This window comes from Phoca vitulina, unplaced genomic scaffold, assembly GCF_004348235.1.
Source record: "Phoca vitulina isolate PV1807 unplaced genomic scaffold, GSC_HSeal_1.0 scaffold58, whole genome shotgun sequence".
In the NCBI taxonomy this organism is placed as follows: domain Eukaryota; kingdom Metazoa; phylum Chordata; class Mammalia; order Carnivora; family Phocidae; genus Phoca; species Phoca vitulina.
This window is the reverse complement of record NW_022589761.1, coordinates 7,507,384-7,522,538: the sequence shown is the minus strand read 5'-3', so window position 1 is coordinate 7,522,538 and position 15,155 is coordinate 7,507,384. Positions and strand designations below refer to the sequence as shown.

General features: G+C 36.4%; 1 protein-coding gene across 2 annotated transcripts in view; it reads right to left on the bottom strand.

Annotated features, from left to right (window-relative positions):
• LOC116623242 (zinc finger protein 569) overlaps positions 1 to 15,155 on the bottom strand; it is a 59,562-nt gene that overhangs the window by 10,904 nt on the left and 33,503 nt on the right. For both annotated transcript variants that reach the window (XM_032390196.1, XM_032390197.1), the window contains exon 4: positions 225 to 351. In XM_032390196.1, the coding sequence (XP_032246087.1) occupies positions 225 to 351 (127 nt within the window). The remainder of the gene's footprint in view (positions 1 to 224; positions 352 to 15,155) is intronic.

The window sequence follows — 15,155 nt, the reverse complement described above, 5'->3', positions numbered from 1 at the left end:
CTTTCTGAAGGATAAGGACATGGTTTGTGGGGATACTGCCCCTGAAACATAAGCAAGGATGACCTTTTGTTTTGAAAGCTGCAGCACCCACATTCATGTGAGTAAAGGCACTTAAAGGCCAAACTCACTCTTAACATTTAAAGGTTCCACACATTTCAGAAATTGGGGGGGGAAAAAAGGTACTTTACTCCCAGAATTTGAGTTACACAAGAAACTACCCTTACCCACTGTGATTAAGTTGTTATAGTTTTCTAGCATCACATTCCGGTACAGGTTCCTCTGAGCAGGATCCAACTGCTGCCACTCTTCCTGGGTGAAGTCAATAGCCACATCTTTGAATGTCACTGTTCCCTGTAACAACATACTCCTACTCAATCTGAAGTCATCCATTTTAAATGACGTGGACAAAACATACTGAACCATGTTCTCATAGTATCCAAAGGTAAGAGGTTATTTAAAAATTTACCTGGTTTTGTTATTTTCTAACAACAACAACAGATTAGCAATATTCTATCAGTTTATGTTCATTCACAGAATCAGCAAGCACGTATCTTTAATACCTACCATGGGTTAAAGAGATCTTGGGCACCAATTTATACTGAGTGTGGAAAAGGGAGGAATATACAACTTTACTCAACTGGTTTGGGAACTCACTAGATGCCTGTGACTCATTGAGGCAGGAGAAAATGAAAACTGGATTTGGATGGAAGCAGAAGCAGGGAGGGAATGAAATGCACAATTTGAAGTACAGTGGCAGCTGGATGTACTATTCATTAGATCAGGAGAAATCTAGAAAAATGAGGCTGTATTGTTCATAAGCCTATAAGTGTCTGAAGCCATGAAAATGGGATATGACTGCTAACAAAGTTCCCATATATTAAAAAGAACAGACAGTATCATACAAATAACAGATAAATTAAAAAAAAGATTCATTAAGAAAGTTTTTTAAATGGTCTGAACTAGAATTACAACTAGAACCATGAGAAAACAGTATCAAGAAAGCTTTAGAATAAGTTCCAGAAATGAGATGCTGGTGACAAGTTTCATGAGAGCAATATGATTTATATATAGAAATATAATGCAATCTTCCTAATTAAAAACTGAAATGTTCAACAGTATAAACATAAGAAAAAAATCTTCAACAGCAACAGAACAAAGATCTGTCCAAATTTCCTACCCTTTGAGGAATTTCTATGAGAGACTGGGTGAGATAAAAAGAAATCACCAGGAGCTAATTCACAATCAGTGTTTTTAAGAATTTATTTGTAGGTCCAGAAGGACCCTATGAGGGGCGCCTGGGTGGCTCAGTCAGTTAAGCATCTGCCTTTGGCTCAGGTCATGATCCCAGGGTCCTGGGATCGAGCCCTACATTGAGCTCCCTGCTCAGCGGGGAGTCTCTTCCTCCCTCTCCCTCTCTCCCCAGCTTGTACTCTCTCTCTCAAATAAATAAGATATTAAAAAATAAATAAAAGGGGGGCCCTGGGTGGCTCACTCATTAAGTGTCTGCCTTCGCCTCAGGTCATGATTCCAGGGTCCTGGGATCGAGCCCTCCATCGGGCTCCCTGCTCGGTGGGAAGCCTGCTTCTCCTCTCCCTCTCCCACTCTCCCTGCTTGTGCTCCCTCTCTCGCTGTGTCTCTGTCAAATAAATAAATACAGTCTTAAAAAATAAATAAAAGGACCCTATGAACAGGAACATCTACTAACACAAAGGGTTCAGAGTAGGCTGTGGGACTGAAATCCTCTTTTGGAATCCTTTCTAATAAATATCAAGGTTTTTGAAATAAACTGGTTTAAGAAACCGAAGGCCATATGCCTGAATAAGACATCCCCCATTTGTTTTCCTGCCTCCACAACAATTTGGTTTCCATCTATGGACAAAAGTACCTTTGTGGGAGCTGTCGGATAGAGCACCATACACAAAGAGACTAAGGAGGAGACTCGCCTACTCATGCATTGGGTAACAGGCATATAAGAGCTCAGCCCCAGGTGTAGATTCTGTAATGATCCATGAACCAACTCTGCCCCTCTTGGCGGTGGTCCAGAACCCTTGGAAAAAACGGTCTTAGACAATCATCCATGGATAAGAGAACTTTTGTGGAAATCCAGTCTGCAGCAGAGAAGTTCCAATGTATTGCTGGGAGCAAAAAATATGAGTTTGGACCCATCACAGAGGGTAAGAGGAACAGTTTGATTTTACTCACATCACCTATCTCCCAAGGCAGCACAGCTTAGGACCATGAGAGATGTTCATGGTCAATGAACTTATCTGTGGAGGAAAGTGAAAATGTATGAGTGAGCACTCGGTTTCCTAGCTGTGTGGGACAGTGCCAAAGTGGCTCACTTCTGTCTCACCCCATCTAGAGTACTGAATTCTGACCTGCATGACTGGAGGGTAGAATGAATCTGGTTGAATAACAGATAGGAGTCTCATAAGGCATGAAAGGGATCCAGATCCTACTGTGTTGCAAACTCCACTAAGAAGCCTGCTCATGAGCTGCTCCATGTACTTTGCCTACAGATCCCCTCCCCCATGGGCACCCTCAGAGCTCTGCAGACCACACCCCCACAAACTCCCACCTGTAGCAGAGAGCCAGTCTGAATGCAGACCAGGGAGAGACCACAAACGTGAGCTTTAGTGCCACCTTTGGAAAAACAAAAAAGAGGCTGTCAGCAAGCACCCTGGTGTGCTACAGGATGAAGAAAAGGCATAGAAGCTTAAGAATTCTGCCACAAGAGGGCGCCTGGGTGGCTCAGTCGTTGAGCGTCTGCCTTCGGCTCAGGTCATGATCCCAGGGTCCTGGGATCGAGTCCCACGTCGGGCTCCCTGCTCCGCGGGAGGCCTCCTTCTCCCTCTCCCACTCCCCCTGCTTGTGTTCCTGCTCTCGCTGTGTCTCTCTCTGCCAAATAAATAAATAAAATAAAATAAAAAAAAATAAAAAAAAAAAAAAGAATTCTGCCACAAGAGAGATCAAGAATAGTGAGGCAGGTTTATTGATAGAAGTTCTGAGAAAGCCTCAGAATCCCTAGCAATGCTGATGGAAGTTATTTCTCTCCTGAAGGTAGTTAACGACTGGAGGAGGGGAGAGCTACTTCAAATGCGAAGATAGCAATGCAAAACTTCAAGAAACATGAAAAAATCAGGAAACATGATACTGCAAAAGGATCAGAATAATCTACCAGTAACTAATCTCAAAGACATGGAAATGTGATTTTTCCAATAAAGAATTCAAAATAGCTGTTTTAAGGAAACTCAAAGAGCTACAAAAAAATGCAGAAACATAACAATGATATTAGGAAAACAAAATGATAAATTTCACAGAGAAATCATAAAAAAAGAACCAAACAATGGAACACTACATCAAAAACTAATGATGTAATGTATGATGACTAACGACATAATAAAATTAAAAAAAAAAAAAAGGACCAAACAAATTCTGGAGAAGAATACAATAAATGAAATGAAAATGCACTAAAGAGCATCAACAGCACAATGGATTAAGCAGAAGAAAAAATCTGTGAGTTAGAAGACAGTAACTAAATTATCTAGCCAGAGGAGAAAAAGAGTGAAGAAAGTCTATATGAATTATGGTGCATCATCAAACGAAACTATTTTCACATTATGAGAATCTCAGAATGTGAAGAGTGAGAAAAAGGGCAGAAAGCCTATTTAAAGAAATAATGCCTAAAAACTTCCAAATCTGGAGAGATTTTGATATCCAAATTCATAAAGCTCAAAGGTCACCAAACTCAATTCTAAAAAATCTTCTCCAAGACACACAAAAATCAAAAACAAAAAGAATCTTAACAACAGCAAGAGAAAAGAAGCTTGTAACTTACAGAGAACCCCCATGAGGCTAACAGATTTTTCAGCAGAAATCTTACAGGCCAGGAGAGAGCAGGATGATGTATTCAAAGTACTGAAGGAAAAAATCCACAAACCAAGAATACACTATATCCACCAAAGTTGTCCTTCAGAAATGAAGAAGAGGAGAGAAAGATTTTCCCAACAAGAGTTGAGGGAGTCCATCACCACTAGAACTATCTCCCAAGAAATGCTGAAAGAAGTTCAAGCTGAAATGAGACACTAATTAGTAACATGAAGACAAAGGTATGTAACACACTGGTAGAAGTAAATATATAGATGAATTCAGAAAACGTTAATACTGTAATATCGTGGTGTGTTAAACACTTAACTCTAGTATAAAGGACAAGAACATCAAAAACTAATGATGTACTTATATGTTGGCTAACTGAATTTAAATAAAAAAATTTATAAATTAACGATAGCTACAATAGCTTGTTAATGAATACAATACTGCAACATCAAAAACATTAAAAAGGGGAGTAAAAGGTAGATTATTTTTGTCTGTGATTAAAGTTAAGTTGTCACCAGCATAAAATAGAATATCCATAAAGTGTTTTATGTAAGCCTCATGGTAACCATAAAGCAAAACCTACAGCAGATACACAGAGGATAAAAAGAAGGGAATCAGAGCATGCCATTACATAAAATCATTCACAAAAGCAAGCAGCAAGAGAGAATAAAACAACAGGGGAACTAAAGAACAGCCAGAAAACTATGAATATAATGACATAAGTTCTTACCTATTAATAATTATTCCAAATGTGGATGAATTCTTCAATCAAAAGTCATAGAGTGTTTGTATGGATAAAAAATAAGACCCAACTATATGCTGTCTACAAGAGACTCACTTCAGTTTTAAGGACACACATAGGTTCAAAGAGAAGTTATGATAAAAGATACTCCACATGTGGAAACCTAAGGAGAGCAGAGGTAGCTATACTTAGGCAAAGCAGACTTTAAGCCAAAAACCGTTAACAAGAGACAAAGAAGGTCATTATAAGATGATAAAAAAAATCAATTCATCAAGAAGGTATAACAATCATAAATACATATACACACACATTGGAGCACCTAAATATTAAGCAAATATTAACATCTGAAGGGAGAACTCGACGACAATGTAAGAATTGTAGGGGGCTTCACTTTTAATCATGGATATATCATCCCGATAGAAAATCAAATAAGGAAACACTGGATTTCAACTATACTTTAGAACAAATAGACCTAAAAGACATATACAGAATATTCCATCCAAAAGCACCAGAATACATATTCTTCTCAAATGTACAGTGATCATTCCCCAGGACAGATCTTTTGATAGGTCAGAAAACAAGACTTAGTAAATTGAAGAAGACTGAAATCATATGAGGTATCTTTTCTGACCAAAATGGAATGAAACTAGGAAACAATAACAGGAGGAAAGCTAGAAAAATCACAAATAAGTGAAAATTAAACACCACACCCAACAATCAGTGGGGTCAAAGAAGAAATCGAAGGGGAAATTAAAATATACCTGAAATGAAAATGGAAACACAATATACCAAAACGTATGGGATATAGCAAATTAGTACTAAAAGGAAGTTAAAAGCAATAAATACCCACATTAAGAAAAAAACATAGATCACAAATAAACATAACTGTATACTTGAAGGACCTAGGAAAAAGAACAAACCAAGCTGAAAGTTAGCAGAAGTAAGGAAATAAAGACCAGGGCAGAAATAAACACCAACCAAGAAAACAACAGAAAAGATCAATGAAACTAAGGGTTAGGATTTTTCTGACAGACATAAGAAAAATCAGAAGAGTCAAATAAAATCAGAACTGAAAGAGAAGACTAAATTACAACTCATACCACAGAAATACAAAGGATCGTCAGAGACTACTATGAACAATTATACACCAACAAACTGAATAACCTAGAAGAAATAGATAAATTCCTAGAAACATACCACCTACCAAAACCAAATCATGAAGAAACAAAATCTGAACAGACCCATAACAAGAAAAGAGATTAAATCGGTAATCAAAAATCTCCCAAAAGAGAAGAGCCAGGATTGGATAGTTTTCCTGGTGAATTCCAGCAAACATTTAAAGAAGAACTGGCAAAAATTTTTCTGAAGTTTTTCTAAAAACTGAAGAATACTCCCAACCTCATTTTATGAAACCAGCTATACCCTGATATACCAAACCATATAAGGACATTAGAAGAGAAAACTATAGGCCAATATAATAGGAAGCCAAATATATTAGTAAAGCAATATATTAGCAAACCAAATTCAACAGCATGTTAAAAGGATCATACACTATGGTCAAGTTGGACTTATTCCTAGGATGCAAGGATGGTTCAACATATGCAAATCAATAAATGTGATACACCATATTATCAGAATGATAAAAGCATATGATCATCTCAATAGGTGCAGAAAAAAGGTAGAGAAAAATACCATTTTACAATAACAATTCTCAAGAAAATGAGTATTCAAGTAAAATATCTCAACATAATAAATGAATAAATGACAAGCCTACAGGTAACATCATACTTAATGGTAAAAGGTCAGTAACAAAAAAAAAATAATAATAAAAAAAAATAAAAGGTCAGTAACAAGGTGAAGGTGCCCACTCTCATCACTCCTATTCAACACAGTCCTGGAAGTTCTAACCACAGCAATCAGGCAAGAAATAGAGATAAAAGGTATCCAAAGAGAAAAGAAAGAAGTAAAACTGTCTTTGTTTGCCGATGATATGACCATATAAAAAAATCTCCTAAAGAGTCCACCAAAAAACTGTTAGAACTAATCAGTGAATTCAGTAAAGTTGCAGGATATGAAATCAACATACAGAAATCAGTTACATTTATACATTAACAAGATATCTGTAAAAATATGAAATAAAGAAAATCCCACTTGTAATACTATCAAAAACAATAAAATACTATGGAATAAATTTAACCAAGGATGTGAAAGATCTGTATAGTAAATATTACAATACTCTGATGAAATAAATGGGAGAAGACACAAACAAATGGAAAGATATCCCATGTTCATGGATCAGTAGAATTAATATTGTTAAAATGTGCATACTTCCCAAAGCCATCTACTGATTCAGTGAAATCCCTATCAAAATTCCCAATGTGCAAAGGTCCTGGGAGAATTTATGGGAACAATACCGCAGCCATTTCCCTCCACGTTATTTCTGTCATGTGTTCATGATTGCACATTCTAAGTTTACACAATAAAACCTCAATTTCCAATGTCTATAAATTCTTTAGTTTACTAAGGAAAGTACCACATGGCCTGGGTAAATAAAACCAGATTTAGTACTCAAAAAAAAAAAAAAAAAAAAAAAAAAAAAAAAATTTTTTTTAAAAAAAAAAAAAAAAAAAAAAAAAAAAATCCAATGGCTTTTTTCCATAGACACAGGAAAAAAAAAAAAATTTGTATGGAACCACAAAAGACCCCACATACCCAAAGCAATCCTGAGAAAGAACAAAGCTGGAGGAATCACCTTTCCTGACTTCAAACTATAATACAAAGTTATAATAATCAAAACAGTATGGTACTGGCATAAAAACAGACATATAGGCCAATCAGAATCAAGAGTACAGAAATAAACCCATGCATACAAGGTCAATTAATATTTGACAAGGGAGTAAAAAATACTCATGGGGAAAGGATAGCCTCTTCAATAAATGGTGCTGGGAAAATTGGAAAATCACATGCAGAAGAATGAAAATGAACCCCTAGTACAACATGCACTAAAATTAATTCAAAATGGGTTACTAATAACTTAAATATAACACCAGAAACTATAAATCTCCTAAAAGAAAACATGGGGAAAAAACTCCTTGATGTTAGTTTTGGCAATGAGTTTTTGGATACGACATCAAAAGCACAAGCAACAAAAAGCAAAAATAAAGTGAGACGAGAGCAAACTAAAAAGCTTCTACACAACAAAGGAAACAATAAACAAAAGTGAAAAGGTGACCAATAGAATATAGGAGAAAGTATCTGCAAAACATGTATCTGATATGGGATTAATATCCAAAATATACAAAGAACTCATACACTTCAATAGCAAAACATCAATCTCGTTAAAAATTGACCAGAGACCTGAATTGACATTTTTCCAAAGAAAACCTACAAATGGCCAAAAGGTATATGAAAAGATATATCACATCACTAGTCATAAGAGAAATGATGATTACCCCAAAACCACAATGAGGTATCATCTTACATCTGTTAGAATGGCTATCATCAAAAAGACAACAGATTAAGAGTTGATGAGCATGTGGAGAAAAGGGACCCCTTGTGCACTTCGGTGATACGGCCACCATGCAAAAGAGTTTGCAGATTCCTTAAAAAATTAAAAATAGAATTGCCATATGATCCAGCAATTCTGTTCTGGGTATATATCCAAAGGAAATAAAATCAGAATCTTGAAAAAATATCTGCACTCCCATGTTCACTGTAACATTATTCACAATAGCCAAGATATGGAGACAACCTAAATATCTATGGATGAATAAATAAAGAAGATGTGGTATGTACACGTACACACACACACACACACACACACAGGAGTTTACTTAGCCATGAGAAAAGGAAGTCCTGCCATCTGCAACATTGGGTGGATCCTGAGGGTATTATGCTAAGTGAAGTGAGACAGAGAAAGACAAGTACTCTGTGATCTCACTCATATGTGAACTCTTAAAAAGCCAAACTCTTAGAAACAGAGTAGAGTGGTGGTACCAGAAGCTGGGAAGTGGGAGAATGGGTATAAACGTGGAATGTTGGTCAATGGGTATAAACTTCTCATTATAAGGTAAATAATTTCTAGGTATTTAATGTACAGAGCAAGGTGATTACAGTTAAGAACACTGTACTATATACTTGGAAGTTGCTAAGAGAGTAGGTCTTAAATGTTCTCAACACAGAAAGAAATGGTAATTGTCAGCTGATCCTATGGAGGTAATAATTTTGTAATACACAAGTACATCAAATCAACACCATTTATTATTTTTTACGTAAGCTCTGTGCCCAATGTAGGGGTCAGACTCACAACTCTGAGATCAAGAGTTGCATGCTCTACTGACTGAGCCAGCCAGGCACCCCACCACTGTACACTTTAAACTAACACAGTATTATATGTAAATTATATCTCAATAAAGCTGAAGAAAAAATTATTTAAAAAAGAAAGCAAAATGTCAAATTTTTAAGACCCTGAAATTCAGGGAGTTGTTGGGAATTCCCCTTAACTGGGATAATGACCAAACTAAGCCTGAACAAAGGACCTGGTTAAGAAGTAGGACTGAGGAAAAAACATAATGCAGAAAGCTGGTTTCAGCAAAATGGTTTCACTAATCACACTGAAGGACGGAAGCATATAAGATGAATTCTTGATAATACTGCCTCAGCCTCAGATTTCTCCTAAGATGGATCAATAAACTAGTAAATAAAAAACCAACACCACAGATTTGGCAAGAAAATCCTAACTGCACCCAGCTCAAGAGTGAGAGAATTCAAAAAGAAATCATTAAAATAATCTTGAAAATACTTAAGAAAAATAATTTTGTAAACATGAAAATATAGTCTTAAAATGAGAAATCTAGAATTTATATACATAAATCTTCATATTTAAAAGTTGACATTTTTTAGACAGATTTTATTTATTTGTCAGAGAGAGAGGATGCGGGGCTCCATCCCAGGACCCTGGGATCATGACCTGAGCTGAAGGCAGACATTTAAATGACTGAGCCACCCAGGCGTCCCTAAAAGTTGATGTTTTAAACATAAATAATGAAGCAGACAAACACTAACCCTCTCCATCTAGCCTGCTAGCACTGTGTGCCCCCACCTGATGTCCACATACCAACCTTCCCCATCCAACTCATCCACCTCAGCATGCATCCCTCTAAAGCAGCTCCTACCTCGACACCCTGGCAGGTAGCCCTGGACAGACTTGTGCCACTCCAACTGACTCCTGCCCTGGGGAGGAGGACCAATAACCCCACACACCAGTGCACATGCAGTTCCTGCAGCAGGGTCTCTTAGCTGGTTGTACAGGGAGCAAACCCTGCCCTTCAGTGCACCTACAACTGTGATAGGCTAATTGTAGACAGGTAGGCTAAGAGTTGGCCCTACCCACCAAGACGACCATGTTGGTGGCAGCCAGGTCCCTCAATGACTCAGGGAGCAAATCCTGCTCAGTGTGCCCACAAAAAGCAAAGCAGGGGGCGCCAGGGTGGCTCAGCTGGTTAAGTGTCTGCCTTTGGCTCAGGCCGTGATCCCAGGGTCCTGGGATTGAGCCCCACATCAGGCTCCGTGCTCAGTGGGGAGCCTGCTTCTCCCTCTCCTTCTGCCACTCCCCCTGCTTGTGCTCTTTCTTATTAAATAAATAAATAAAATCTCAAAAAAAAGCAAAGCAGATCATTGCAACTGGCTTGGCTGAAGGCAAATACAGCTCAGGCACAACAGGAGAGAGCATGAAGCCTACACAGGGGACAACACTGGAGCACCTGGTTCTGGTCACCAGTAAGGACTGCATTACAGGGAACCACAGGGCCTTTTCTCATAAGTCCTCAACTTTCAAGATCAGGAGATGTAGCTGGCCTACCTAATACACAAAAAACATACACAGAAAGTAAGACAAAAAGAGATAGAAGAATATGTCCCAAATGAAAGTACAAGACAAAATCAGAGTAAAAAAGGTAAACTAAATGGCGATAAGCAATATGCCTGATAAAGAATTGAAAGTAATGATCATAAAGATTCTGACTGGACATTAAGAGTGGATGAACTCAGAATTCAGTAAAGAGATAGAAAATATGAAAACCAGTCAGAGCTGAAGAATTCAACAACTGATATAAAAAAATATAATGGAGGGAATTAACAGCAGATTAGAGAATGCAGAATGGATCAATGATCTGGGAGAAATGAAACAAGGTGAACAGCAAAATAATAATGTGAAAAAGGAGGTGGAGGAGGAGGAGAGGAAGAGGAAGGAAGAAGAAAAGTGAAGAAGAGAGATTTAAGAAGAAAGAAGCAGATGCAGAATAATAGGTTAAGGGAACTCTGCAACATCATTAAGAGAAATAACATTTATATTACAGGTATCTGAGAAGGAGAAGAGAGAGATGAGGGGGGCAGAAAACTTGGAGAAATAATAGCTGAAAACTTTCCTAATATGGGGAAGGAAAGAGCCAAGTTCAGAAGCTACAGAGAGCCCCAAACAAGATGACCCCAAGTAGGTCCACACCAAGACACACAGTTACAAGGCAAAAAGTTGATAAAGAGAGAATTTTAAAGCAGCAAAAGACAAGAAGAGTTACACACAAGGGAAACCTCATAAGGCTCAGCTGATTTTTCAGCAGAACTTTGCAGCCATAAGAAAGTGGCATGAAATATTGGAAGTGCTGCAAGGGAAAAACCTACACCAAGAATAATCCACACAGCAAGGTTATCATTCAGAATAAAAAGACTATAGACTCTGAGAAACAAACTAAGGGTTTTAGAGGGGAGGAGGTGGGGGGATGGGTTAGCCTGGTGATAGGTATTAAGGAGGGCACGTACTGCATGGAGCACTGGGTGTTATACGAAAACAATGAATCATGGATCACTACATCAAAAACTAATGATGTATTGTATGGTGACTAACATAATAAAATAAAAAAAATTAAAAAAAAGGAGAGAGAGAGAGATAAAGAGTTTCCCAGACCAAAAAAAAGGAAGTTAAATGAGTTCATCACCACTAAACCATTTCTACAAGACATGTTAAAGAGAACTCTTTAAGTGGAAAGAAAAGGCCAAAACTAGAAGTGAGGAAATTATGTAAGAAAAAAATTCACATATAAAAGCAAACATATAATAAAGGTAGTAGGTTAATCACTAGTACAGAAATTAAAACACAAAAGTAGCAACATTGATTATATCTATGAAAATTAGTCAAGGAACACAAAAGAAAAAGATGTAAAATATGACATCATATACATAAAATGTGAAGGGGGAGTAAAAACTTAGTGCTTTTAGAATGTGTTCAAACTCAAGCAACAACTTAACATACACTGCTATACACAAAAGATGTTATATATGAACCCAAAGGGTAACTACAAAATCAATATAATACCTATACAAAAAATAAAGGGAATAAAACCCAAGCATAACAGCAACCATCAAACCACAAGGGAATAGAGCAAGAGAAGAAAAAACAGAAGAGCTACAAAAATAAGAAAACACTTAACAAAATGGTAATAAGTACATACCTATCAATAATCCTATTAAATGTAACTAGACTAAATGCTCCAATCAAAAGACACAGGGTACTAAAAGGATAAAAAACCCAGTATCTATCTATATGCTGCCTATCAGATTCACTTCAGACCTAAGGGAACAAAAAGAGTCAAAGTGAACAGATGGAAAAACATATACCATGCAAATAGAAGCCCCCCCCCCCCCGCAAAAAAAAGCTAGGGTAGCAATACTTACATGAAACAGAACAGACTTAAAGACTAGCAAGAGACAAAGAAGGGTACTGCATAATGATAAAGGGATCAATCCAAGTGGAGGATATAACAATTATAAATATCTATGCACCCAAAACATATATGAAAGAAATTGACATGAACGGAAAAATTGATAATAATACAATAGTAGAAAAGGCTTTAACAACCACAACCCACTTACACCAATGGATAGATCATTCAGACAGATAATCAACAAGGAAACAGTGGCTCTGAATGACACATTAGACCAGACAGACCTAACAGATATATACAGAACATTACTTCCCAAAACAACAGAATACACATTATGTTCAAGGGGACATGAAAAATTCTCCAAGACAGATCACATTTAGACTCAAAAGAAATCTCAATAAATTTAAGAAGACTGAAATCATATTAAGCATCTTTTTCAATCTCAATAGTATGAAAATAGAAAAAAAAAACAAAAGTGGGAAAAAGAAACACATGGAGGCTAAACAACATGTTATTAAACAACCAATGGGTCAACAAAGAAATCAATGAGGAAATTAAAAAAAATCAAATGAGGAAATATGGAGACAAATGAAAGTGAAAACACAGCAGTCCAAAATTTAGGGGATGTTGCAAAAGCTGTTAGAAAAGAGAAGTTTATAGTGATAAATGGCCTACCTCAAGAAACAAGAAAAATCTCAAATAAACAATCTAATCTTACACCATAAGGAGTTTGAAAAAGAAAAACAAATGAAGCCTAAAGCCAGCAGAAGAAAGGAAATGATAAAGATTAGAACAAAAATAAAGGATACAGGAACTAAAAAAACAATAGAAAAGATCATTGAAACCAGGAGCTGGGTCTTTGAAAAAATTAAAAAGAGAAAGGACCCAAATAAATAAAATCACAAATGAGAGATGAGAAATAACACCACCACACAAATTCAAATAATTATAAGAGAATTATGAAAAACTATATGCCAACAAATTGGAGAACCTGGAGAAATGGATAAATTCCTCCAACATATAAACTACCAAAACTGAAACAGGAAGAAATAGAAAACCTGAATAGATAAAGAACCAGAAAAGAAATCAAATCAGTAATCAAAAAACTCCCAACAAACAAAAGTCCAGGACCACATGGCTTCAGAGGTGAATTCTTCCAAACATTTAAAGAAGAGTTAACACCTATTCCTCTCAAACTATTCCAAAAAGTAGAGAAGGAAGGAAAACTTTCAAATTCATTCTATGAGGCCAGAATTACCCTGATACCAAAATCAGATAAAGACATCACTAAAAAAGAGAACTACAGGCCAATATCCCTGATGAACATAGATGCAAAAATTCTCAATAAAATACTAGCAAACTGAATCCAACAATACATTTAAAATATCACTCATCGTGATGAAGTGGGATTTACTCCTGGGTTGCAAAGGGTGGTTCAATATTCACGAATCAATCAACATGATACATCACATTAATAAAAGAACAGATAAGAACCACATGATCATTTCAGTAAATGCAGAAAAAGCATTTGAGCCAAGTACAGCATCCATTCATACTAAAATCCCTCAACAAAGTAGGATTAGAGGGAACATATCTCAACATAATAAAGGCCATATATGAAAAACCCACAACAAATATCCTAAATGAGGAAAAACAGAGCTTTTCCTCTACTGTCAGGAACACGACAGGGATGTCAACTCTCACCACTTTTATTCAACATAGTACTGGAAGTCTTAGCCACAGCAATCAGACAACAAAAAGAAATAAAAGGCATCCAAACAGGTATGGAGGAAGTAAAACTTTCACTATTTGCAGATGACATGATACTATATATAGAGAAAATGCAAAGACTCCACCAAAAAACTGCTGGAACTGATAAACGAATTCAGTAAAGCCACAGGATACAAAATCTACAGAAATCTGTTGCATTTCTATTCTTCAATAATGAAGCAGCAGAAAGAGAAATCAAGGAATCCCACTTAAAACTGTACCAAAAACAATTAAGATACCTAGGAATAAACCTAACCAAAAGAGAGAAAAGACCTGTACTCTGAAAACTATAAAACATTGATGAAAGAAATTGAAGATGATACAAAGAAACAGATATTCCATGCTCATAGATTGGAAGAACAAATACTGTTAAAATGTCTGTACTACCCAAAGCCATCTACATTTAATGCAATCTCTAGCAAAATATCAGCAGCATTTTTTCACAGAATTAGAACACCCTAAAATTTGTATGGAACCATGAAAGACCCAGAATAGACAAAGCAACCTTGAAAAAGAAAAGCAAAGCTGGAGGCATCACAATTCTGGACTTCAAGTTATATTACAAAGCTGCAATAATCAAAACAGTATGGTACTGGCACAAAAACACATACACAATCAATGGAACAGAAAACCCAGAAATGAACCCACAATTATATGGTCAATTAATCTTTGACAAAGCAGGAAAGAATATCCAATGGGAAAGACAGTCTTTTCAACAAATGGTGTTGGGAAAACTGGACAGCAAAATGCAAAATGCAAACACTAATTCAAAAAGATATATGCACCCCTATGTTTACTGCAGCTTTCTTTATAATAGCCAAGATCTCAGTGTCCACTGATAGATGAACAGATAAAGAAAATGTGATATATATACATACATACATATATGATGGATTACTCAGCCATAAAAAAGGAGATCTCGCCATTTGCAACAACATAAATGTATCCAGAGGGTATTATGCTTAGTGAAATAAGCAAGAGAGGGAAAGACAAATATCAGCTGATTTCACTTCTATGTGAAATCTAAAATACAAAACAAATGAACATAT